The 27,955-nt window shown below is 47.1% G+C and overlaps 1 protein-coding gene across 1 annotated transcript in view; it reads right to left on the reverse strand.

The window, feature by feature from the left end:
- Positions 1-3,490: 3,490 nt before the first annotated feature.
- The window catches only part of LOC139280277 (trypsin inhibitor ClTI-1-like), a 62,316-nt gene continuing 37,851 nt past the window's right edge, over positions 3,491-27,955 (reverse strand). The window contains exon 4 of the mRNA XM_070899978.1: positions 3,491-3,718. Within this exon, the coding sequence (XP_070756079.1) occupies positions 3,652-3,718 (67 nt within the window). The 3' untranslated portion in view covers positions 3,491-3,651. The remainder of the gene's footprint in view (positions 3,719-27,955) is intronic.

The following is a 27,955-nucleotide window of genomic DNA, read 5'->3' on the forward strand; positions in this document are numbered from 1 at the left end:
TCAATTCCTTCGTTAAATCATTAATGTATATTGGAAATAGCTGGGATCCCAGCACTGAACCCTGCGGTACCCCACTAGTCACTGCCTGCCATTCTGAAAAGGACCCTTTTATGCCTACTCTTTGCTTCCTGTCTGCCAACCAGTTCTCTATCCACGTCAATATATTACCCCCAATACCATATGCTTTAATTTTGCACACTAATCTCTTGTGTGGGACCTTGTCAAAAGCCTTTTGAAAGTCCAAATACACCACATCCACTGGTTCTCCCTTGTCCACTCTACTAGTTACATCCTCAAAAAATTCCAGAAGATTTGTCAAGCATGATTTCCCTTTCATAAATCCATGCTGACTTGGACCGATCCTGTCACTGCTTTCCAAATGTGCTGCGGTTACATCTTTAATAATTGATTCCAACATTTTCCCCACTACCGATGTCAAGCTAACCGATCTATAATTCCCTGTTTTCTCTCTCCCTCCTTTTTTAAAAAGTGGTGTTGCATTAGCTACCCTCCAGTCCATAGGAACTGATCCATAGTCTATAGAATGTTGGAAAATGACCACCAATGCATCCACTATTTCTAGGGCCACTTCCTTAAGTACTCTGGGATGCAGACTATCAGGCCCTGGGGATTTATCGGCCTTCAATTCCATCAATTTCCCCAACACAATTTCCTGACTAATAAGGATTTCCTTTCGTTCCACCTTCTCGCTAGACCCTCGGTCCCCTGGTATTTCCAGAAGGTTATTTGTGTCTTCCTTAGGGAAGACAGAACCAAAGTATTTATTCAGTTGGTCTGCCATTTCTTTGTTTCCCATTATAAATTCACCTGATTCTGATTGCAAGGGACCTACATTTGTCTTCACTAAATTTGTCTTCCCCGGTCGGAAAAGCCTTACTGCCACATTACTGCCTCTAAGAGGTGGCAATGGACCTTAAAGAGGGGGGGAAATTTCGGCCCCCAAGGGTCCCCATGCTCCACAAGGATTTCTTGGGCCTCCTCATCCTTGGCCTTCCTTCTCTCTCACCTCACCAGTCTCTAAATCTGCTCTATCTTACCCACTCACCTCGGGTCTCTGAACCTGCTCTACCTTCCCCCACTAGTCTCTTCTGGCCCGACAAAGAGACTGCAGGAGAAGACATATTTTTCAACGCTATTCAATGCTTCCCTGGCCGGACTCCCATCTTCCAACCTCTGTAAACTTGAACACATCCAAAACTCTGCTGTCGCTAGCTTTCCTTGTGCCAAGTCCCGTTCACCCATCACCCCTGTGCTCATTGACCTACATTGTCTTGTGGTCTGGCCACGCATTGATTTTAATATTCTCATCCTTGTTTTCAAATCCCTCCATGATCTCCCCCTCTCTATCTCTGTAATGTCTTCCAGCCCTACAGCCCTTCTGCGCTCCTCCAATTCTGGCCTCCTGCGCATCCTCGATTTTAATTGTTCCACCAGTAGCAGCCGTGCCTTCAGTTGCCTAGGCCCCAAGCTCTGGAATTCCCTCCCTAAACCTCTCCGCCTCTCTACCTCTGCCTCTCTAACTCCTAAAACCTACCTCTTTGACCAAGCTTCTGATCATCAGTCCTAATATTTCCTGTGTAGCTCGATGTCAACATTTGTTTAATACTGCTCCTGTAAAGCCCCTTGGGATGTTTTCCTAAGTGAAAGGCACTATATAAATGTGTTGTATACCGAATCATACTAATGCAAGCTGGCAAATTTTCTACACTTTACATATCTCCCATCCTCCACCCTTAATAAACTTCAGATCATGCAAACCTCTGCTGCCAGATTCCGCACCAAATCCTGCACACCCATCATACCATCCTTGCTGATCTACATTGAATCCTAGTCCCACAGTGCCTCAAATTTAAAATTCTCATCCTTGTGATTTAATCTCTTCAAGGCCTCACCCCTCCCTATCTCTGTAACCTTCTCCAGACCTTCAATACGGAACTCTTTGTTTCTCTGTCCCTGGGTCATGTGCATCCTTCTTCCCTTCACTCTATTTTTGGCGACTGTGCCTTCAGCCATCTAGGCCCCATAATTTGGAATTCCCTTTCTACACACCTCTGCCTCTCCTCCTTTCTCACCTCCTTAACACCTACCTGCTTGACCAAGCTTTTGGTCACCCTCGTAATATCTCCGTCTTTTGCTCTGCATCCATTTTTTTTGAATGAGGAATAATTCCAACATGGGCTTGCTTCAACCCAATGGGGCTTCCTCTATACGCATTGGGCCGAAAATTCCTGCCTTCCCGGGTCCGTACGAAGTGCGCACGGACCCAGCGAGGCCTCGCAAAATCTGGTTTTCGGGACGCGATGCGCATGCGTCAAAAACTGGCTTTTCCGATCTGTCAAGATTTCTGTCGAGAGATCCTCCGGGAGACGGACATCTGCGTGGGAGAGATTGGTTATTTGCCCAACTCATGCCCAGTGAATGTCCTTCAAACTTTACACCTGGTAAAAGCAGGCGCATAGCTTACTTTTACTAGTGTAAGAGTTTTAAAACATATAAAAATTAAATTTAAACACTCATTTTTATATTAAATGTCCTGTCCATTAAGGTAAGTTTATTTTTAGCACTATTAAAACACATTAAAAAAAATTCCAAAAACATTTTTTTTTCTAAAACACTTAATTACATTTAATTTCAATTAATTTTAAATATGTGAGGTGTTTTATTTATTTATTATGCGGTGTTTCGGTGTTTTAGGGGTTTTTCTCATTGATAGTAATGGGAGTCCGTACAAACAGAGCTCCCATTTTTATCAATGAGAATACTGAATAGTGGTTGGTGGTCCAGGTGCATGTGACTCCAGCTTAGACGTACGTAAGCGAAAGGCATCTTCCCATGCGCAGCAAATCTCGGCCTCTGTCTGGAACCTTTACGTTCCTCTGGGACCACCAGGTATTCTTGTAGATTTTTTTCGGGTCGGAGGCGTTCGTACAAAGGAAACCTCCGACCACAATTCTCCCTCCATTGATTTTTTTAGTCTGCTCAATTTGCAGAGCTCCTGATTTTTGAGTCAATATCAAATGTATGACATCATTGAAAGATGTGGCATGACAGGTGCATGCTGGTTGCAGGACTTTTAATTATATAAATGGATTGTGATTGAATGAGCTGAGCTTCTGATCCCATATCCTCTCCATCACTAAGACCACGTACTTCCACTTCCATAATATTGCCTGTCTCTATCCTTGCCTCAGCCCATCTGCTACTGAAATCCTCATCCATGCTGCTGTTAGCTCTAGACTTTTCCATTCCAATGCTCTCTTGGCCGGCCTCCCATCTTCCACCCTCTCTGAACTTGAACTCATCCAAAACTCTGCTGCTCGTATCTTAACTCGCATTAATTCCATTCACCCTTTACCCCTGTGCTCTTATGAAGCACTTTGGAACATTTAACTAGGTTAAAGGTGCTATATTGTTGTTGTTGAGATGGCTAGTGTTGAGAGTGTTGAAGTAAATAGTCACAGTATCTTGGTTCACATACAAAAACCTTTTAATCGATTTAACAATTGTAAAGATAACACTTAACACTCATAACTGTCAAATGATTTGATTGTCTCCATTTTCAGGAATAAACAGCTCGTAAATACAACAGACAATAATGATTATCAATTTGACTGAAAGAGAGGAGCCTCATCAGTTCTCATGACGTTGATTTCCACATGGTCCAAACTTCTGAATCATAATCTCAGATTGATCTTTTCTGAAATATAAAAAGCATCAGTTATACTGAGATCAAAATCTTAAGGCAGGATTATTGTTGCTAATACGTAATGCTGAGTCTGGCACTTTTTTTCAAGTAATAATAATATACAGGTAGATAGCTCCATGTACCCTAACTCACACCAAGTCCTTTCACCCATCACCCCTGTGCTCTCAGACCTACATTATCTCCCAGTCCAGCAATGGCTCGATTTTAAAATTCTCGTACTCATTTTCAAATCCTTCCATGGCCTTGCCCTCGCTATCTCTGTGACCTCCTCCAGCCCTACAACCTTCTGAGAACTCTGCGTTCTTCCAACTCTGGCTTACATAAGAACATAAGAAATAGGAGCATGAGTAGGCTATTTGTACCCTCGAGCCTGATCCGCCATTTAATACGATCATGGCTGATCTGATCTTGGGCTCATCTCCACTTCCCTGTCCGCTCCCCATAACCTTTACTTCCTTATCGTTCAAAAATCTGTCCATTTCCACCTTAAATATATTCGATGACCCAGCCTCCACAGCTCTCTGAGGCAGAGAATTCCACAGATTCACAATCCTCTGAGAGAAGAAGTTCCCCCTCATCTCAGTTCTAAATGGGCGATGCCTTATTCTTAAAATATGCCCCCTAGTTCTAGGTTCCCCCACGAGTGGAAGCATCCTCTTTGCATCTACTCTATCGAGCCCCCTCAATATTTTATATGTTTCAATAAGATCACCTCTCATTCATCTAAACGCCAATGAGTATAGGCCCAATCTGCTCGACCTTTCTTCATAAGACAACCCCTTCATCTCAGGAATCAACCTAGTGAACCTTCTCTGAAGCGCCTCCAATGCAAGTATATCCCTCCTTAAATAAGGAGCTCAAAACTGTACACAGTACTCTAGGTGTGGCTTCACCAATACCCTGTACAGCTGTAACAGGACTTCCCTGCTGTTATACCCTATCCCCCTTGCAATAAAGGCCAACATTCCATTTGCCTTCCTGATTACTTGCTGTACCTGCAGACTAAGTTTGTGTGTTTAATGCACAAGGTCCCTCTGCACTGCAGCATTTTGTAATCTCCATTTAAATAATAATTTCCTTTTTTATTTTTTCTGCCAAAGTGGATAACCTCACACTTCCCCACATTATTCTCCATCTGCTTCTTGTGCATCCTCCACTTCCTCCGCCCCAGCACTGGTGGATGTGCCTTTAGCAGGCTTAGCCCTAATTGTGAAATTGCCTCCCTAAATGTCCCAGCCTCTCCATCTCTCCTTCTTTAAGATACTCCTTAAATCTACCTCTTTGACCAAGCTTTTAGTTACCATCCTAATATCGCCTTTGGCTCGGTGTTATTTTTTGTTTAATTACGCTCCTGTTGAAGCACTTGGAGATGCTTTACTACATTAAAGAGACTATATAAATTCAACTTGCTGTTTTTAGAGATCCTACGGCACTCAATCATCAACAAAGTGATGGAAGGTGTCGTCGACTCTGCTATCAAGCGGCACTTACTCACCAATAACCTGCTCACCGATACTCAGTTTGATTCCATCAGGATCACTTGGCTCCTGACCTCAATACAGCCTTGGACAAAAAGAGCTGAATTACAGAGGTGAGGAGAGAGTGACTGCCCTTGATATTAAGACAGCATTTGACTGAGTGTGGCACCAAGGAGCCCGAGTAAAATTGAAGTCAATGGGAATCAGGGGGAAAACTCTCCACTGGCTGGAGTTATACCTAGCACAAAGGAAGATGGTTGTGGCTGTTGGAAGACAATCATCTCAACCCCAGGCCATCGCTGCAGGAGTTCTAGGCCCAACCATCTTCAGCTGCTTCATCAATGACCTTCCCTCCAATAAAAGGTCAGAAGTGGGGATATTCGCTGATGATTACACAATGTACAGTTCCATTCACAATTCCTCAGATAATGAAGCAGTCTGTGTGCGTATGCAGCAAGACCTGGGCAATATTCAGGCTTGGTCTGATAAACGGCAAATTACATTCGCGCCACACAAGTGCAGGCAATGACCATCTCTAAAAAGAGAAAGTCTAAGTACCTCCTCATGACATTCAACAGCATTACCATCATCGAATCCCCCACCATCAACATCCTGGGCATCACCATTGACCAGACACTTAACTGGACCAGCCACATAAATACTGCGGCTATAAGAGCAGGTCAGAAACTGGGAGCCCGTAATTGAAGAACTTACCGCCCACTGCCACCGATTGCCGCCGACATTCCTCTCGTCGAACCGCCCAGTGCCGCTTTCGACGTGGGCTGGAGCGGGCGAGAGAGGGCGGGAGGGGAGAGCCTCCGGGAAGTGCCCACCGTCGTCAGCGGACGGCCGAGTGGCGCAACTGACTTCCCATCCGCCGAGCTGCAATATTGATGCGGGAAGTCGGTGGAAGTCGGTGGCAGAACGGGGGTGGACTTGGGCTCGAGGCTGTCCCTAACGGTAGGTAGGAAGAGCTGAAAAAAAGGTTAGTACACTTTCTGTAATTTTTTTCTTTACAGGGACTTACCTGGATGGGGTCCCCTGAAGGTCTTCAGATGGTTTAAAATGTTTATTTATGCCATTGCTTTTCAGCTCTTCGACCCTCCGTGGGCCCGACTCCATCCTCGGCGGCACTTGGGCGGCAAACGCCTTTGCTGCCGAGAATGAGAGGTCCCGCCGGCTGCCGCCCAGATTGGCAGCATAAGTCGCTTATTTGCCGCCCGCCATCCTTCGAGGGACCTCTCTGATGAAAACCCCGCTCAAAGTCCCATCAGGTACCTCGGCGGCCATTGGTGGTCCTTTGGGCGGCACTTGGGCGGGCGGAGGCCTTCACCAAATTCGGGCCCTAGGTTTTCTTTGGTGAATGGTTTCTCAAAGTCTGTTATCTACAAGGCATAAGTCAGCAGTATGATGGAAGGCCCGCCACTTGCCTGGATGAGTGCAGCTCCAACATCAGTTAAGAAATTTTCCAGCATCCAGGACAAAGCAGCCTGCTTGATTGGCACCCCATCCACCACCTTGAACATTTACTCCCTCCTCCATTGGCGCACCGTGGCTGCAGTGTGTACCATCTACGAGATGGACTGCAGCAACTCAGCAAGGCTTCTTCAACAGCACCTCCCAAACTCTCAAACTTTACCACCTAGAAGGACAAGGGCAGCAAGTGCAAGGGAACACCACCACCTCCAAGTTCCCCTCCAAGTCACACGCCACCCTGACTTGGAAATATATCGCCATTCCTTCATCGTCACTGGATTAAAATCTTAGAACTCCCTCCCTAACAGCACTGCGGGAACACCCTCACCACACGGACTGCAGCAGTTCAAGAAGGCAGCTCACCACCACTTTCTCAAGGGCGATTAGGGATGGGCAATAAGTGCTGGCCTTGCCAGCGATGCCCACATCCCAGGAACGAATAAAAATAAATTTAATTTTGAAGTGTCAGCCCTGGCTCAGTGGTAGCACTGTTGCCGCTGAATCAGAGTGTCATTGGTTCAAGCCACACTCCAGATAATTGAGCCCATATTCTAAGTGTAGTGTTGAGGGAGTGCTGTACTGTATTTCAACTAATACTTTAAATTAAGATCTTGCCTGTTGGGGGCTTGGCTATAAATGATCCTGATGACACTGTTTGAAGCAGAGGTGAGTTGGCCTGGCCAATATTTGTCACTCCGCCAACAGAGATTTCATGAACGAGAAGCTATGTAACTAATCTTTGTCAATATTGTAGGTATGGCGAAGCTGTACCCTCTCTACTGCCATTGTGGCAATCTCTGCCTCCACCTTCTCCCACTTCGAGGGTTGGCTTTTCCTTATCTGGGTGGGATGTCGGCCCTTCAGCCCCACCTTGGCCTGTTAGATATTCATGGTGTTGCTTCATTTCTGGCAGCAAGTGGGAATGGTTGACAGGAATGCCCAGACCCTGCTGCAGCACCAGTAAAATCAGGAGCCAAATTAAGAGAGAGGAAAAAAATCCTGAAGACTTCGGAGCATCTTCCAAACAACAGATTGAAATGGCTCCAGCTATAGGTTACTCATATACTCAGGTCCTGCCCAGGAATCCAACAGTTTTAAATTATGGCATTGAAGGAAATCAAGCCTATGAGAGTGTTGTGTATGCAATAACTCAATAGACTGAATACTGTAAACTCCGAACAGGTACAAACCTGGCTCTACTTTATTAGGGCCCAAAGTGATTACATTACAAGGTGGCTGGCCTTTTATACCTGGGCTGCACACACGTGCGCACACCCTAATGATCTCATACAGTGGTGTCACTTGGTGGCTAGTAAACCCAAGTATACATACATGACAATATCCCCCTTTAGATATTAGTAACAGTCTTTTTACAAATTGAGACGGTCCGGGGCTTTCCGCTCCCGAGTTGAACGTCTCGGTTCAACTCCAGCCTTGGGCGAGCGCTCTGAGTCTGTAATGACTGGGAGCTGGGTAGCTGATCTGATGGGAGTGGCAATGACCACATCAGGGATTGAAAGTCCAGATTGATTGATGACAGCGGAGTCCTCTGATGACTGAAGGTAGGTTGGTCACTGATTGAGTCTTCCTCAGACTGTTCCGGTTCATCCGTGTGCCACAGCTTTATCTGATCAACATGTTTCCTGCATGTCTGCCCATTCTTGAGCTTAACAATAAACACTCTGTTACCCTCCTTGACCATAACAGTACCGACGATCCATTTGGGACCTTGACCATAATCCAATACACAGGATCATTGATAGAAATGTCACGTGACACAGTACCACGATCATGATACCCTTGCTGACTTTGACGTCTGTATTCGACACAATTATTCAAGTCAGGGTGGACAAGAGAGAGCCTGGTCTTGAGATCTCTCTTCATCAATAGTTCAGCAGGGGAGACCCCGATAAGTGTATGGGACCTTATCCTGTAACTAAGCAATATGCGTGACAAGCGAGTTTGCAGTGAACCTTGAGTTACATGTTTCATACTCTGCTTGATGGTTTGGACCACATGCTCTGCTTGTCCATTGGATGCTGGTTTGAATGGTGCTGACCTCACATGTTTGATACCATTGAGTTTCAGGAATGCTTGAAACTCCATACTGGTGAAGCAAGATCCGTTGTCGCTTACAACGATGTCAGGCAGACCATGTGTAGCAAAAATGACATGATGGCTCTCAATGGTAGCTGTGGATGTGCTGGATGACATGATTGTACAGTATATCCACTTGGAATAAGCATCCACCACAACTAAGAACATCTTTCCCAGGAAGGGACCTGCAAAGATGATGTGGATCCTGGATCATGGTTTAGATGGCCACGACCACAGACTCAGCGGTGATTCCGCTGGTGCTTTACTTAACAGCATGCAAGTGTTGCACTGATGCACACATGATTCCAGATCAGAGTCAATTCCAGGCCACCATATATGAGACCTGGCAATGGCTTTCATCATGACAATACCGGGATGCATGCTATGTAGATCACGTACAAATTTCTCTCTGCCTTTCTTGGGCATAACAACACGATTACCCCACAGTATACAATCTGATTGAATGGATAGGTCACCTTTGCGACGGATGTAAGGTTTGGTCTCCTCACACATTTGCTTGGGTATGGCAGACCAATCACCACTAAGGATATAATGTTTCACAACCGATAATACCGGGTCCTGGCTGATCCAGGTCTTAACTTGTTGGGCCGTGACAGGGGTTCCTTCACTTTCAAAAGCATCCATGACTAACAGTAGGTCTGCCGGTTGTGGCGTTTCCACCTCTGGTGTGGGCAAAGGCATACGGCTCAATGCATCGGCACAATTCTCAGTGCCAGGTCTATGGCGAATGACATAATTATAGGCAGATAATGTCAGCACCCACTTCTGGATGCGGGACGATGCCTTTGTTTTCCGAAAACAATGAAATGAGTGGCTTGTGATCTGTTTCCAGTTCAAACCGAAGACCAAACAGGTACCGATTCATCTTTTTAACCCCATACACACAGGCTAGTGCTTCTTTCTCTACCATGCTATAGGCTCTTTCCGCCTTTGACAAACTTTTTGAAGCATATGCAACAGGTTGTAATTTTCCCGACTCATTAGCTTGTTGGAGCACGCAACCAACTCCCATATGACGAAGCATCACAGGCCAATACTAGACGCTTACACGGATCATAATGCACCAACAGCTTGTTAGAGCAAAGCAGATTAGTAGCTTTCTCAAAAACTCTATCTTGAGATGCACCTCAAACCCAGTTGTCGCCTTTTATAGCCTCTGTTGTTGAGCTGCATTACGCGGACGACGCCTGCGTCTGCGCACATTCTGAGGCTGAACTCCAGGATATAGTCAATGTATTCACTGAGGCATATGAAAGCATAGGCCTTACGCTTAACATCCATAAGACAAAGGTCCCCCACCAGCCTGTCACCGCCGCACAGCACTGCCCTCCAATCATCAAGAGTCACGGCGCGGTCCTCGACAAAGTGGACCATTTCCCATATCTCGGGAGCCTCTTATCAACAAAGGCAGACATTGATGCGGAGATTCAACACTGCCTCCAGTGCACCAGTGCAGTCTTCGGCCGCCTGAGGAAAAGAGTGTTTGAAGACCAGGCCCTCAAATCTACCACCAAGCTCATGGGTTTACAGGGCGGTAGTAATACCCGCCCTTGTGTATGGATCTGAGGCATGGACGATGTATAGAAGGCACCTCAAGTCGCTGGAGATATATCACCAATGATGTCTCCGCAAGATCCTGCAAATCCCCTGGGAGGACAGGCCCACCAACATCAGTGTCCTCGTCCAGGCTAACATCTCCAGTATTGAAGCACTGACCACACTCGATCAGCTTTACTGGGCAGGCCATATAGTTCGCATGCCAGATACGAGACTCCCTAAGCAAATACTTTATGCGGAGCTCCTTCATGGTAAATGAGCCAAAGGTGGGCAGCGGAAGCGTTACAAGGACACCCTCAAAGCCTCCCTGGTAAAGTGCGGCATCACCACTGACACCTGGGAGACCCTGGCCAAAGACCCCCCGAGGTGGAGAAAGTGCCTCCGGGAGGGCGTTGAGTTCTTTGAGTCTCAACGCAAAGAGCGTGAAGAGATCAAGCGCAGACAGCAGGAGGAGCGCGCAGCAAACCAGCCCCACCCATCCCTTCCCTCGACGAATGTCTGTCCCACTTGTGACAGAGTCAGTGGCTCTCGTATTGGACTGTTCAGCCACCAGAGAACTCACTTTGGGAGTGGAAGCAAGTCTTCAGGCGGGAGTTCGAGCAGCCAGCGACCTATATAGGCCCAGCAGTCGGGAGTCTGGGGAGCGTCGTCGGAGAGGCGGGAGTTTGAGCAGCTAGCGGCCTATAAGGGCCCTGCAGTTGGGAGTCCGGGGAGTTTGGAGAGGTGGGAGTTCGAGCAGCCAGCGGCCAATAAAGGCCCAGCAGCAGGGAGTCCGGGGAGTCGGAGAGGTGGGAGTTCGAGCGGCCAGCGGCCTATAAAGGCCCAGCAGCTGGGAGTCCGGGGAGTCGGAGAGGTGGGAGTTCGAGCAGCCAGCGGCCTATAAAGGCTCAGCAGCAGGGAGCCCGGGGAGTTCGGAGAGGCGGGAGTTCGCGCAGCCAACGGCCTATAAAGGCCCAACAGCAGGGAGTCCCGGAAGTTTGGAGAGGCCAGCCGGTGCAACTGCAGCAGGGAGAGAAGGCAAAAAAGAAGTATAAAGAAATCGAAAGGTGACATCACAGCCAAGGGGGTAAGTGATTGGCTGGTGATTAGTGAGTAGTTTTTCTTTTTCTTTTCTTTATCAGTAAGTAACCTTTAGCATTATTTTTGCCAAATTAAGTTAATCTAGGGGTTAAGTCATGGCAGGAGAGCTCGGACATGTGTTATGCTCCTCCTGTACTATGTGGGAAGTCAGGGACGCTTCCAGTGTCCCTAACGACTACATATGCAGGAAGTGTGTCCGGCTGCAGCTCCTGACAGACCGCATTGCGGCACTGGAGTTGTGGGTGGATTCATTCTGGAGCATCCACGATGCTGAGAATGACGTGAATAGCACGTTTAGTGAGTTGGTCTTAACGCAGGTAAAGGTTACACAGCCAGATAGGGGATGGGTGACCAACAGGAAGAGCAGTGGAAGGAAGATAATGCAGGGGGCCCCTGCAGTCATCCCCCTGCAAAACAGATACCGCTTTGGCTACTGTTGAGGGGAATGATTCATCAGGGGAGAGCAGCACCAGCCAAGTCCATGGCACCCGTGGGTGGCTCTGCTGCACAGGAGGGCAGGAAAAAGAGTGGGAGAGTGATAGTGATAGGAGATTCTATTGTAAGGGGAATAGATAGACGTTTCTGCGGCCGCAACTGAGACTCCAGGATGGTATGTTGCCTCCCTGGTGCAAGAGTCAAGGATGTCTCGGAGTGGGTGCAGGACATTTTGAAGGGGGAGGGTAAACAGCCAGTTATCGTGGTGCATATAGATACCAACGAAATAGGTAAAAAACGCGATGAGGTCCTACAAGACAAATTTAGGGAACTAGGAGCTAAATTAAAAAGTAGTACCTCAAAAGTTGTAATCTCAGGATTGCTACCAGTGCCATGTGCTAGTCAGAGTAGGAATCGCAGGATAGCTCAGATGAATACGTAGCTTGAGGAGTGGTGCAGAAGGGAGGGGTTCAAATTCCTGGGACATTGGAACTGGTTCTGGGGGAGGTGGGACCAGTACAAACCGGACGGTCTGCACCTGGGCAGGACCAGAACCAATGTCCTAGGGAGAGTGTTTGCTAGTGCTGTTGGGGAGGGGTTAAGCTAATATGGCAGGGGGTGGGAACCTATGCAGGAGACAGAGGGAAGTAGAATGGGGGCAGAAGCAAAAGATAGAAAGAAGAAAAGTAGAAGTGGAGGGCAGAGAAACCCAAGGCAAAAAGCAAAAAGGGCCACATTGCAGCAAAATCCTAAAGGGGCAAAAGGTGTTAAAAAGACAAGCCAGAAGGCTCTGTGCCTCAATGCGAGGAGTATTCGGAATAAGGTGGACGAATTAACTGCGCCGATAGCAGTTAACGGATATGATGTAATTAGCATCACGGAGACATGGCTTCAGGGTGACCAAGGCTGGGAACTTAACATCCAGGGGTATTCAACATTCAGGAAGGATAGACAGAAAGGAAAGGAGGTGGGGTGGCGTTGCTGGTTAAAGAGGAAATTAATGCAATAGTAAGGAAGGACATTAGCTTGGATGATGTGGAATCTGTATGTTTGGAGCTACGGAATACCAAAGGGCAGAAAACGCAAGTGGGAGTTGTGTACAGACCACGAAACAGTAGTAATGAGGATGGGGACAGCATCAAACAAGAAATTAGGGATGTGTGTAATAAAGGTACAGCAGTTATCATGGGCGTTTTTAATCTACATATTGACTGGGCTAACCAAACTGGTAGCAATGCGGTGGAGGAGGATTTCCTGGATGGTTTTCTGGACCAATATGTCGAGGAACCAACTAGAGGGCTGGCAATCCTAGACTGGCTGATGTGTAATGAGAAAGGACTAATTAACAATCTTGTTGTGCGAGGCCTCTTGGGGAAGAGTGACCCACAGTAGAATTCTTTGTTAAGATGGAGAGTGACACAGTTAATTCAGAGACAAGGCTCCTGAACTTGGGGAAAGGTAACTTCGATGGTATGAGATGTGAATTGGCTAGAATACACTGGCGAGTGATACTTAAAGGGTTGACGGTGGATAGGCAATGGCAAACATTATAGATCACATGGATGAACTTCAACAATTGTACATCCCTGACTGGAGTAAAAATAAAACGGGGAAGGTGGCTCAACCGTGGCTAACAAGGGAAATTAGGGATAGTGGTAACTCCAAGGAAGAGGCATATAAATTGGCCAGAAACAGCAGCAAACCTGAGGACTGGGAGAATTTTGTAATACAGCAGAAGCGGACAAAAGGTTTAATTAGGAAGGGGAAAATAGAATATGAGAGGAAGCTTGCTGGGAATATAAAAACTGTCTTCAAAAGCCTCTATAGGTATGTGAGGAGAAAAAGATCAGTGAAACGTAGGTCCCTTGCAGTCAGATTCAGGTGAATTTATAATGGGGAACAAAGAAATGGTAGACCAGTTAAACAAATACTTTGGTTCTGTTTTCACGAAGGAAGACACAAATAACCTTCCGGAAATACTAGGGGACCGAGGGTCTAGTGAGAAGGAGGGACTGAAGGATATCCTTATAAAGCGGGAAATTGTGTTAGGGAAATTGATGGGATTGAAGGCCGATAAATCCTCAGGGCCTGATAGTTTGCATCCCACAGTACTTAAGGATGTGGCCCTAGAAATAGTGGATGCATTGGTGATCATTTTCCAACAGTCTATCGACTCTGGATCAGTTCCTATGGACTGGAGGGTAGCTAATGTAACCCCACTTTTTAAAAAAGGAGGGAGAGAGAAAACAGGTAATTAATTATAGACCGGTTAGCCAGAAATCAGTGGTGGGGAAAATATTGGAATCAATTATTAAAGATGAAATAGCAGCGCATTTGGAAAGCAGTGACAGGATCGGTCCAAGTCAGCATGGATTTATGAAAGGGAAATCATGCTTGATAAATCTTCTGGAATTTTTTGAGGATGTAACTAGTAGAGTGGACAAGGGAGAACCAGTGGATGTGGTGTATTTGGACTTTCAAAAGGCTTTTGACAAGGTCCCACACAAGAGATTGGTGTGCAAAATCACAGCACATGGTATTGGGGGTAACATACTGACATGGATTGAGAACTGGTTGGCAGACACGAAGCAGAGAGTCGGGATAAACGGGTCCTTTTCAGAATGGCAGGCAGTGACTAGTGGAGTGCCGCAGGGCTCAGTGCTGGGACCCCAGCACTTTACAATATACATTAATGATTTAGATGAAGGAATTGAGTGTAATATCCCCAAGTTTGCAGATGGCACTAAACTGGGTGGGAGTGTGAGCTGTGAGGAGGACGCTAAAAGGCTGCAGTGTGACTTGGACAGGTTAGGTGGATGGGCAAATGCATGACAGATGCAGTATAATGTGGATAAATGTGAGGTTATCCACTTTGGGGGCAAAAACACGAAGGCAGAATATTATCTGAATGGCAATAGATTAGGAAAGGGGGAGGTGCAACGAGATCTGGGGTCATGGTTCATCAGTCATTGAAAGTTGGCAAGCAGGTACAGCAGGCAGTGAAGGCAGCAAATAGTATGTTGGCCTTCATATCTAGGGGGTTTGAGTATAGGAGCTGGGAGGTCTTACTGCAGTTGTACAGAGCCTTGGTGAGGCCTCACCTGGAATATTGTGTTCAGTTTTGGTCTCCTAATCTGAGGAAGGACGTTCTTGCTATTGAGGGAGTGCAGCAAAGGTTTACCAGACTGATTCCCGGGATGGCGGGACTGACATATGAGGAGAGACTGGATCAACTGGGCCTTTATACACTGGAGTTTAGAAGGAAGAGAGGGGTTCTCATAGAAACTTATAAGATTCTGACGGGACTGGACAGGTTAGTTGCGGGAAGAGTATTCCCGATGATGGGGAAGTCCAGAACCAGGGGACACAGTCTTAAGATAAGGGGTAGGTCATTTAGGACTGAGATGAAGAGAAACTTCTTCACTCAGAGAGTTGTTAACCTGTGGAATTCCCTACCGCAGAGAGTTGTTGATGCCAGTTCATTGGATACATTCAAGAGGGAGTTAGATATGGTCTTTACGGCTAAAGGGATCAAGGGGTATGGAGAGAAAGCAGGAAAGAGGTACTGAGGGAATGATTAGCCATGGTCTTATTGAATGACGGTGCAGGCTCGAAGGGCTGAATTGCCTACTCCTGCACCTATTTTCTATGTTTCTATGTTTCTCTGTTTCCTCGATTCCAAGGGACTGCCTATGATGATGATGATGATGAGCAGTATGTGCAGTGGCTCTAATAAGGTGAGCAAGCTAAGTAAGAAATTACCAAAGTAGTTGAGTAGACCAAGGAACGAATGCAGTTCCATCACATTCTGAGGCTTGGGTGCATTTTTGATGGCCTTGGTTTTCGAGTCCATAGGCCTGATGACGTCAGCAGCAATTTTCCTCCCCAGGAATTCGACTTCCGTGCCATGAAGATGCATTTCCAACGTTATCCAGACGATGTAGAACCTCTTCCAGGTTGTTCAGATGTTCGGTGGAGTCACGACCTGTGACCAGTATATCATCTTGGAACACGAAGGTTCTGGGGACGGACGTCAGTAGACTCTCTATGTTCCTCTGAAATATGGCTGCAGCCAAGCGAATTCCAAAAGGGCACCTGTTGTAGATAAACAGTCTTTTATGAGTGTTGATGCACGTAAGTTTCTTCAACGGGTCGACCAGCTCCTGTGTCATGTAGGCCGACGTCAGATCCAGTTTTGTGAACGACTTCCCCCCAGCTAGCGTTGCAAACAGGTCATCAGCCTTCGGTAAGGGGTATTGATCCAGTTTCGAAACTTGGTTGATCATAACCTTGTAGTCTCCACAAATCCTGACAGTGCCATCATTTTTCAACACGGAAACAATGGGGTTGGCCCATTTGTTAAATTCAACTGGTGATATGATCCCTTCACGCTGGAGTCTGTCCAGTTCGATTTCGACCTTCTCCCTCATCATATACGGAACTGCCTGAGCTTTATGATGGTCGGGTCATGCATCTGAGTCCACGTGGATCTGCACCTTAGCTCCTGTGAAATTGCCGATGCCTGGTTCAAACAGTGAGGGGAACTTGCTCAGCACGAGCACATGGAGTGTCCGCCGATGACGACAATACTTTGATCTTGTTCCAGTTCTATTTGATTTTTTCTGACCAGTTCCTGCCGAACAGCGTTGGACCATTGCCTGAAACAAGCCATAACGGTAAATACTGCACTGCCAATCACCGTTATGAGTTCTTTAGTGTACATACGCAACTTGGCATTGACTGGACTCAGCTTAGGCCTCACAGCCTTAGTATCCCACAGCCTGTCGAATCTCCTCTGGCTCATTATTGATTGACTCGCACCTGTGTCCAATTCCATCGATACCGTCACACTATTAAGTTTCGCATTAATCATTATCGGTTGGCTCTTTGTTAGAACGAATACAGTCCATACACTTGCTCCTCTGGTATCTCGGATTGCATATCCGGATCCGTGCTAGACTGGTCATCATCCTTCATGTGTTGTGTCGCAACACGCTTGCTCAGTTGCGGGCACATGCGCTGGAGATGCCCCACTCTCGAATAGCCTTTACAAATATACTTGTTTAAACCGGCACTGATGATGCCGATAATTTCCCCCACAAAGCCAACACGGTGATATCGGATTCATTCCCGTTGGCGGACTTTGAGCAGCCACAGGTTTCGCGTGTGCAGTCAAGTAGGCCCTGCCATATGCAGCTCTGCCAAACAACAACGCAATCTTGTTTGCAGGACTTGCTGAGTTTCAATTTTTCAATGATATCTGCTTTAAGCTTTTGTCCGCTGTCATGCATGATTGGGCATTCGTGATGGCCTTGCTGAAATCCAGAGTCTCCAATGCCAGTAGCTTACGCAGGATCACCTCGTGGTTGATGCCGATTACAAAGAAGTCGCGCAACATGTCTGCCAAGCAGTTTCGAACTTACACGGTCCAGCTAGACGTCTTAGGTTGACAACGAATTCCGATACATCCTGGCCCTCAGAATGAACGTGCGTATAGAATCGATATCTTGAGATGATGATGCCTTCATTTGGTTTGAGATGGTCATGTATCAGAGCACACAATGTTTCATAGTCCTTGTCCGTTGGCCTTTAGGGCGAGAGGAGATTCTTTATGAGTCCATAGATTTTCGGACCGCAAACCGCGAGGAGCCCGGCACGGAACTGCGTCTGCCTCTTTCTCCATTTTGTTGGCCACGACGTACTGGTTCAAGCGGGCTACAAAGTCTGCCCAATCTTCTCCCCCCATGAATCACTCCAGAATTCTAATTGTGTTCATTTTTGCATGTGAAGGTTCTTGTTACGTCGTTGCTAAATGTTGTGTATGCAGTACTGTATGCAATACTGAATACTGTAAACTCCGAACAGGTACAAACCTGGCTCTACTTTATTAGGGCCCAAAGTGATTACATTACAAGATGGCTGGCCTTTTATACCTGGGCCACACACACATGTGCACAGCCCAATGACCTCCGACAGTGGCACCACCTGGTGGCTAGTAAACCCAAGCATACATACATGACAGAGTGGATCGAGCCTTAGTGACAACGATTGCAGCATCAGTGATGCAGTAGTTCTCATGCATGTTTACTTTCTCAGAAGGACATAAGAACATAAAAAATAGGAGCAGGAGTAGGCCATACGGCCCCTCGAGCCTGCTCCGCCATTCAATAAGATCATGGCTGATCTGATCATGGACTCTGCTCCATTCCTCTGCCTGCTCCCCATAACCCCTTATCCCCTTATCGTTTTACTTGCATTACGTTTCCTACATTGCAAAAGTGACTATACTTCAGAAAGTACTTAATTGGCTGTAAAACGCTTTGGGATGTTTGGTAGTCGCGAAAGGCGCTATATAAATGCATTTCTTTCTTTTTTTTAATGTCAGCCCATTGTCTGGCACCAGACAATATTGTTTGTCCATATCTAGATAGAAGGCTTTGCAGTGAGAAGACCAAGCTTTCTCTGAACTAAATCAGCTTAACTGTCTCTGAATATAGCCTCACTTCCTGGTGTAGGATCTGTAGGATCCTCTGGAACATGGATATGAAATTTGCTAAGTGACAGGAAACAGAGAGTTGTGATAAATGTTTGTTTGTCGGACTGGTGGAAGGTATACAATGGTGCTATATATTAATGACATGGATGTGGGTGTACAGGGCACAATTTCAAAATTTGAAAATGACACAAAGCTTGCAAGAATAGTGAGGAGGATAGTGATAGACTTCAGGAAGACATAGACAGGCTAATGGAATGGGCGGACACATGTCAGATGAAATTTAACTCAGAAAAGTGCGAAGTGATACATTTTGGTAGGAAGAACGAGGAGAGGCAATATAAACTAAAGGGTACAATTCTAAAGGGGGTACATGAACAGAGAGACCTGGAGGTATATGAGCACAAATCATTGAAGACGGCAGGGCAGGTTGAGAAAGCAGTTAAAAAAGCATATGGGATCCTGGGCTCCATAAATAGAGACATAGAGTACAAAAGCAAGGAAGTTATGATGAATCTGTATAAAACACTGGTTCAGCCTCAATTGGAGCATTGTGTCCGATTCTGGGCATCGCACTTTAGGAAGGATGTAAAGGATTAGAGAGGATGAAGAAAAGATTTACGAGAACGATTCCAGGGATGAGGGACTTCAGTTACATGAATGGACTAGAGAAGCTGGGGTTGTTCTCCTTAGAGCAGAGAAGGTTGAGAGGAGATTTAATGAAGGTGTTCAAAATCACGAGGGGTCTGGACAGAGTAGATAGAGAGAAACTGTTCCTATTGATGGCAGTGTCAAGAACCAGAAGACACAGGCAGAAGAACTAAAGGCGACATGAGGAAAAACATTTTTATGCAGCGAGTGGTTAGGATCTGGAATGCCCTCCCTGAAAGGTTGGTGGAGGCAAATTCAATGGTGACTTTCAAAAGGGAATTGGATAAGTACCTGAAGGAAAAAAAATTGCAGGGCTACAGGGAAAGGGCGGGGAGTGGGACCAACCGAAGTGCTCTTGCAGAGAGCTGGCACAGGCTCAACGGACCGAATGGCCTCCTTCTGTGCTCTAACAATTCACTGATTCTTTGGGCCCAACATTGCCCAACCCCTTTTCTCGGCACACTGACCTGAAGCGCACCGACTTTGCGCGCTGGAAAGGGCGCCAGAAAAAAGGGGCTCCATCCTGGCCGCTCTTCGGAGTTCCCAGAGTCCTGGAGTGGCGTGGAGGCTGAAGGAGGGGGCGGAGCAACAGACCAGCGCAGAAAGCACTGCCGGCACCTGCGCGCATGCTCCTGCCCTTCCAGCGCGTCCTGTGGGCTGTGAGCAAGACCCGATGCTCGCAGCCCCTTTTCCCAGGCCGAAGGGACGCCCGATCTCCCCGCACCCTATCCCCGGCCGAGTGGCCTCCCGCACCGGCCGGCCGGCCCGCTGAGTTCCCGGGCAGGTAAGGACTTTGCTTTTATTTTTTATTTACTGGCTGTGCTTTTGTGGCTGTGCTTGAAACTTTTGATTGGGGGGGAGGGGGGGAAGGAGAGTTTGTGGGGGGGAGGGGGAGGAGGAGAGTTTTTGGGGGGAGGAGGAGAGTTTTGGGGGGGGGAGTGAGAAGAGTTTTGAGGGGGGGGGAGGAGGAGGGTTTTTTGGCGGGGGGGAGAGATGAGACTTCCAGACCCATGAGCTTCGATTCCTCCGGTCGCTCGGTGTGTCCCCCCCCCACCCCCACCGCCCCCGAGACTTCCACACCCAGGAGCTGTGATTCCTCCGGTGCACGTCTTCCTGGGCAGACTTTAAAGATAAGGTAGGATTTACTACTTTTTTATTGTATTTTAATGGTTTGAGCTTTTCCTTTTGCTGCTTGGTTGTTGAGGTCCTCACCAGTTCCCTTCCCTCCTCTATCCCTGCCCTAATGTCTGCCGAATGTGCGCTGCTTTTTCTTAACTGCCTGCAAGGTTTTTCAGAGCTGGCCACATACACTGACCTAAGTGGATTTGGAGTACGTTTTTGCTGGCCAAAGTGGCATAAATGGCCAAAACTGTCGCAAGTGTCTCGAAACGCCCCCTTTTGAAAAAAAAAACTGACCTTAAAAAAATCGTACCTAACTGACTTACTCTGGAGCAAATTTGGGGGTGGGGGGGGGAAATGGCATTTTTCTAACTTACATCAGAAAAAACAACTTACTCCAAAAAAATTGATGCAAGTCATGGCCAATGCTGGGCCCTTTGATTCTATGGAGTCCACTGAACTAGAATTGGTTTCAGAGGGATTAGGGACAAGACTGAAGCCATGATCCCTGCCCTCACCCTACCTCACCTACCCACCTTCATTAATCCACCGTTGCATTCCCAAATTTTCAGCTGCTCGTAGTCATTTGATTGTGTTGATGATGATAGTGTATGTTGTCATGAGCTGCTTAGTTTGATGTTTTATCGAGGTACGATGGTCTTTCATCGAGGTTATTTTGTTCCATTTCTCTTTTAATGTCTGCATTGTGTTATATTATGTAGGTACTATCTTCTTAATAAATTATGTATGCATGAAAAGTTCATAATTATTTTTTTTAAATACAGTGTTATTTCACATCAATAACTGAAGCAGAGAAGTCAGGCTGACTTTCCTCTCTGTGTCTGCTGGGTGCATATCAGGCAGACTACATCTGAAGTGTCTGCAACCTGTCCTGGACCTGCCTGCATTTGTGAGTTCAGGTCATTAACTTCAGCCTGTCACGCTCCAGGCTCTGGTCTGCCCCTTGACAGGGCCTTGCACTTGAAACCCCGGATGGCAATCCAACCACTACTGCTGGCCTGAGCGGCCTACAGAAGAGGTAATGGCTGTCACCACGAGACCTTCTTTGTGCTATCCACAGGTCTCTAGCTCTGAACGTCCAATGGGGACACTGGAAACAAAAAGAGTACTTACCGCCTGTTCCCTCTTGGCTCCTCTGATCTTGGGATGGGAGGAGGGGACTCCCGGTCCTACAGATCATCTCAGACACTACTCCAGGAAGGTCCTAAGTCTAGTAATTGTGGCTTTGCTGTACTTAGGCCTCTGCAAAGTGGAGACCAAAAACAATGAGGTGGGAAATAAGTAGATGCTTTGTCGGCCTCATTTGCATGGCCTATGAATGGTCTAAGGGCAAACTATTGGTCTGCCCTCAGTGTTGGGGGGGGGGGGGGGGAAACCAAGGAGTAAGAGGGCAATGCAAAAGGGGTGGAGAAATAGCCGACAGATCTCTGCCTCTTTTTCCCTTTGTTTTGCTCTTAGGAAATAAGGACTACTTGGGCACAAGCTGTAGGAAAATCACCGTTACTGTTTCCAGTCTAGCCCCTTCCCTTGTCAACTGTCCAAAGAGGAACAACAATAAGAACATAAGAAAGAGGAGCAGGGTAGGCCATAGGGCCCCTCGAACCTACTCCGCCATTTAATAAGATCATGGCTGATCTGATCATGGACTCAGCTCCACTTCCCCACCCATTCCCCATAACCCCTTATCCCCTTTAAGAAATTGTCTATTTCTGTCTTAAATTTATTCAATGTCCCAGCTTCCACAGCTCTCTGAGGCAGTGAATTTCACAGATTAACAAACCTCTGAGAGAAGAAATTTCTCCTCGTCTCTGTTTTAAATGGGAGGCCCCTTATTCTAAGATCATGCCCTCTAGTTCCAGTCTCACCCATCAGTGGAAACATCCTCTCTGCATCCACCTTGTCAAGCCCCCTCATAATCTTGTACATTTCGATAAGAACACCTCTCATTCTTCTGAATTCCAATGAGCAGAGGCCCAACCTACTCAACCTTTCCTCATAAGTCAACCCAATCATCCCCGGAATCGACCTAGTGAACCTTCTCTGAACTGCCTCCAAAGCAAGTATATCCTTTTGTAAATATGGAAACCAAAACTGCATGCAGTATTCCAGGTGTGGCCTCACCAATACTTTATATAGCTGTAGCAAGACTTTCCTGCTTTTATACTCCATTCCATTTGCAATAAAGGCCAAGATACCATTGGCCTTCCTGATCACTTGCTGTACCTGCATACTATCCTTTTGTGTTTAATGCACAAATACCCCCAGGACCTGCTGTACTGCAGCACTTTGCAATCATTCTCCATTTAAATAATAACTTGTTCTTTGATTTTTTTTCTGCCGAAGTGACTCACTTAGCCTGTCTATGTCCTTTTGCAGAATTTTTGTGTCCTCCTCACACATTGCTTTTCCTCCCATCTTTGTATCGGCAGCAAACTTGGCTACGTTATACTCAGTCCCTTCTTCCAAGTTGTTAATATAGATTATAAATAGTTGAGGTCCCAGCACTGATCCCTGCGGCACCCCACTAGTTACTGGTTGCCATCCAGAGAATGAATCATTTATTCCGACTCTCTGTTCTCTGTTAGTTAACCAATCCTATATCCATGCTACTATATTACCCCCAACCCCATGAACTTGTATCTTGTGCAGTAACCTTTAATGTGGCACCTTGTCAAATGCCTTCTGGAAGTCCAAATACATCACATCCACTGGTTCCCCTTTATCCACCCTGTTCGTTACATCTTCAAAAAATTCCAGCAAATTTATCAAACGTGACTTCCCCTTCATAAATTCATGCAGGCTCTGCCTCCAATGCATCCACTATCCCTGCCGCTACTTCTCTTAAGACCCTAGGATGCAAGCCATCAGGTCCAGGGGATTTATCCGCTTTTAGTCCCACTATCTTACTGAGTACCACATCCTTAGTGATTATGATTGTGTTAAGTTCCTCCCCCTCATAGCCCCTAGACTATCCACTGTCGGAATATTGTTAGTGTCCTCTACAAAATATTTGTTCAGAATTTCTGCCATCTCCATGTTCCCCATTACTAATTCCCCGGTCTCGTCCTCTAAGGGACCAACATTTACTTTAGCCACCCTTTTCCTTTTTATATACCGATAGAAACTTTTGCTATCTGTTTTTTTATTTTGTGCTAGTTTACTTTCATAGTCTATCTTCCCTTTCTTGATCATTTTTTTAGTCATTCTTTGCTGGCTTTTAAAAGCTTCCCAGTCTTCTGTCCTCCCACTAGTTTTGGCCACTTTGTATGCCCTTGTTTTTAATTGGATACCGTCCTTTATTTCTTTAATTAGCCACGGATGGCTATCTTTTCTCTTACATCCTTTCCTCCTCAATGGAATATATTTTTCTTGAGAGTTGTGAAATATCTCCTTAAATGTACACCACTGTTCATCAACAGTCCTACACTTTAATCTATTTTCCCAGTCCACTTTACCCAACTCTGCCCTCATACCTTCATAGTCTCCTTTATTTAAGCTTAGTACGCTGGTTAGAGATCCAACTTTCCCACTCTCCATCTGAATTTGAAATTCAATCATGCTATGATCACTAAAGTGCAATATTTAATTTCAGGGTAAATCCCACTCCATGCGCTGTGCAACAACAACAACTGTAATGTCTTTAACATGGAAACGCATCCCACAATGCTCTACGGAGGTGTAATCGGAATAAAAATCGACATAGGGCCAAAGAAGGAGATATTAGATGGGGTGACTATAAGCTTGGTCAAAGAGATGACTTTTAAGGATGGTCTTATAGGAGGAGATGCAATTGAAAGGGTTAAGGGGGGGAATTCCAGAGAGTGGGGCCTAGGTGGCTGAAGGCCCTGCTGTCAATAGTGGGGCGAATAGAGTGGCGGCCGGTGGGGAGGGGGAGGTGTTGAGATTCACAAGAGGCCAAGTCATGTTATGTATGTGAACCTCACCTGTGTGTAAGACTTGCCACCAGAGGGTACACCTGTGGGAGACCTCTGGGTCACCTGTGTGTACCCTGGTGTAAGCAGGTATAAAAGGCAGGCCACCACTTTGCTGCCTCACTTTGGAGTTATATTAAACAGACCAAGGTCACAATGGTTTAAGTTTACAACACAGCCTCGTGGAGTTATTCTAAACATAACAACTGGCGACGAGTTACAGATCACGAACTTTCATGTGGAAATGGCTGCCATTGGTATTCTTGTGAGATTTATTGAGGGTGATGATTGGGAAGCCTTCGTTGAGCGCCTCGACCAGTACTTTGTGGCCAACGAATTGGACACGGCTGAAAGAGATCAAGCGCAGGGCGATTCTCCTCACCATATGTGGGTCATTGGTATATGGTCTCCTTAAGAACTTGCTGGCACCGGCCAAACTAACAGACAAATCATACACAGAGCTGTGCATGCTGGCTGAGGAGCACCTCAAGCCAAAGGAGAGCATCCTGATGGCCAGGTACCGCTTTTACACGCACTGTCGCTCCGAGGGCCAGGACGTGGCAAGTTTCATCGCTGACCTTAGACGCCTTGCGGGGCAGTGTGACTTTGCAGGACACTTGGGGGAAATGTTGCGGGACTTTTTCATGCTTGGAATTGGCCACGAGGGCATCCTTCGCAAGCTGCTGTCTGCCGAATCCCTGGATGTAAGCAGGTCCATCACGATAGCTCAGGCCTTCATATCCACGAGCGACATCACGAAGCAGATATCTTCACAGAATCGAGGCTCACCGGCAAGTACTGTGGCTTAAAATAATGCCTTCAGCAGGCAGGACTGTACATGGTAGGGCTCACACGGTCTCAGAGGCCAGGCCCAGGGTGACTTAGAGGCCACTGGGCAGTGCTGATGTGAATCCATTAACGCCATGCTGATGCTGCGGGAGCAGTTACAGAGCCCATCAATGTCATTTCGAGCACTACGTGTGCAAGGGCTGTGGAACAATGGAGCACCTCCAGCGATTGTGCAAGCAACCTCGGACTCACCACGTGGCAAAGTCAGCAGAGACGGATCACGCTGAACGAGCAGGAGAGGCAACCCAACAGGAGGATGAGAAGGAAGTGTATGGGGTACACACCTTCACCACCAAAAGCCCTCCAATAATGTTAAAAGTCAAACTTAATGGCATTCCAGTCTCCATGGAACTGGACACGAGAGCAAGCCAATCGATTATGAGCCAGAAGGCCTTTGAGAAACAGTGGAGTTTTGCACAGAGGCCAAAACTGAGCCCGATTCACACTACACTGTGCATTTACACCAAAGAACTCATACCTGTTATTGGCAGTGCGGCAGTGAAAGTATCATATGATGGAAGGGTGCATGAGTTACCACGATGGAGTGTATCAGGCGATGGCCCTACACTGTTCGGCAGGAGCTGGCTAGACAAGATCCGGTGGAACTGGGACGATATCAAAGCCCTGTCCTCGGCGGATGACACCCCGTGCGCCCAGGTGCTAAACAAATTCCCGGCGTTATTTGAGCCAGGCATCAGCAACTTCACAGGCGCCAAAGTGCAGATCCACCTTGTTCCTGGGGCACGGCCCGTTCATCACAAGGCCCGAGCAGTCCCATATATGATGCGAGAGAAAGTCGAAATCGAGCTGGGCAGACTTCAACGAGAGAGAATCTTATCGCCAGTTAGTCCCATCGTGCCAGTGCTGAAGAGCGATTGGACGGTCAGAATCTGTGGGGACTACAAGGTGACGATTAACCGAGTCTCGTTACAGGACCAGTACCCACTACCCAAAGCGGATGATCTGTTTGCAATGCTAGCAGGAGGGAAATCGTTCACCAAGCTAGACCTCACCTACGCTTAAATGACGCAGGAGCTGGCTGAACCATCAAAGAAGTTGACGTGCATCAACACGCACAAAGGACTGTTTGTGTATCACAGATTCCCCTTTGGGATTCGCTTGGTGGTGGCCATCTTCCAGAGGAACATGGAGAGTCTGCTGAAATTGGTTCCATGTACAGTGGTGTTCCAGGATGACATCTTGATCACTGGTCGAAACACCACTGAACACTTGCACAACATGGAAGAGGTTCTAAAGCGACTGGACAGAGTGGGACTCAGGCTGAAACGCTCCAAGTGTGTTTTCCTGGCACCAGAGGTCGAATTTCTGGGGAGAAAAATTGCGGTGGACGGCATCAGACCCACGGACTCCAAGACAGAGGCCATCAAGAATGCACCCGGGCCATAAAACGTGACGGAGCTGCATTCGTTCCTGGGACTCCTCAACTACTTTGGTAACTTTCTACCAGGGTTGAGCACTTTGCTGGAACCTTTGCATTTGCTGTTATGCAAGGGTGACGACTGGGTTTGGGGTAAATCTCAAGAAACAGCCTTTAACAAGGCCAGAAACCTGCTATGTTCCAACAAATTACTTGTATTGTATGATCCATGTAAACGTTTGGTACTAGCATGTGATACGTCGTCGTGCGGGGTCAGGTATGTGTTACAGCAAGCAAATGTATCAGGCAAACTGCAACCAGTTGCATATGCATCCAGAAGTTTGTCCAAGGCTGAAAAAGCCTACAGTATGGTTGAGAAAGAAGCGCTGGCTTGTGTATACGGGGTTAAGAAAATGCACCAATACCTATTTGGTATCCGATTCGAGCTCGAAACCGACCACAAATCGCTCACATCACTGCTCTCAGAAAGCAAAGGTATCAACACCAATGCTTCATCCCACATCCAAATATGGGCACTAACATTGTCTGACTCTGTAATCCACCACAGACCAGACACAGAGAATTGCTCTGACGCCCTCAGTCCGTTGCCATTATTCCACCACCGGGGTGGAAATGGCGCAGCCCGCAGACTTGCTTCTGGCAATGGACGCCTTTGAGAGCGAGGGGTCGCCCATCACGGCTCGCCAGATCAGGTCCTGGACCAGCCAAGACCCCTGTTATCACGAGTAAAAAGATGCATCCTCAATGGGAGCTGGTTGGGGGTTCCCGGGGAAATGCAAGAGGAAATTAAGCCTTTTCACTGACGCAAGGACAAATTGTCAGTCCAGTCGAATTGCCTCCTATGGGGGGAATCGCGTGATTTTGCCCCAAAAGGGCAGGAAAAAGTTTATACGCGACCTACACAGTACCCACCCAGGCATAGTCATGATGAAGGCTAGCGCCAGATCACACGTATGGTGGCCCAGAATCGACTCCGAATTAGAGTCATGCGTTCACCAATGCGACACTTGATCACAGCGGAGCAACTCACCCAGGGAGGCCCCACTGAGTCTGTGGTCATGGCCCTCCAAACCATGGTCCAGGGTCCATGTAGACTTCGCTGGCCCCTTTCTAGGGAAGATGTTTCTAGTAGCAATGGACGCTTACTCAAAATGGATTGAATGTATAATAATGTCATCATGTATGGCCACTGTCACTATTGAAAGCCTCAGGGCCATGTTTGCCACCCATGGGTTACCCGACGTCCTTGTCAGTGACAATGGACCATGTTTCACCAGCTCGGAATTCAACGAGTTCATGACCCGCAATGGCATCAAGCATGTCAGGTCTGCCCCATTTAAACCCGCATCCAACGGCCAAGCGAAACGGGCAGTCCAAACCATCAAGCAAAGCTTGAGATGCGTAACAGACGGCTCCTTGCAGACCTGGTTATCCAGGGTCCTGCTCAGCTACAGGACGCGCCCCCAATCGCTCACCGGGTTTCCCCCTGCAGAATTGTTAATGAAGAGAGCACTCAAAATCAAGCTCTCCTTAGTCCACCCGGACCTCAATGATCACGTAGAAACCCAATGGCACAGGCATAACGTGTACCACGATCGCACGGCGACCTCGCGTGACATT

This window comes from Pristiophorus japonicus, chromosome 1, assembly GCF_044704955.1.
Source record: "Pristiophorus japonicus isolate sPriJap1 chromosome 1, sPriJap1.hap1, whole genome shotgun sequence".
Taxonomy (NCBI): Eukaryota; Metazoa; Chordata; class Chondrichthyes; family Pristiophoridae; genus Pristiophorus; species Pristiophorus japonicus.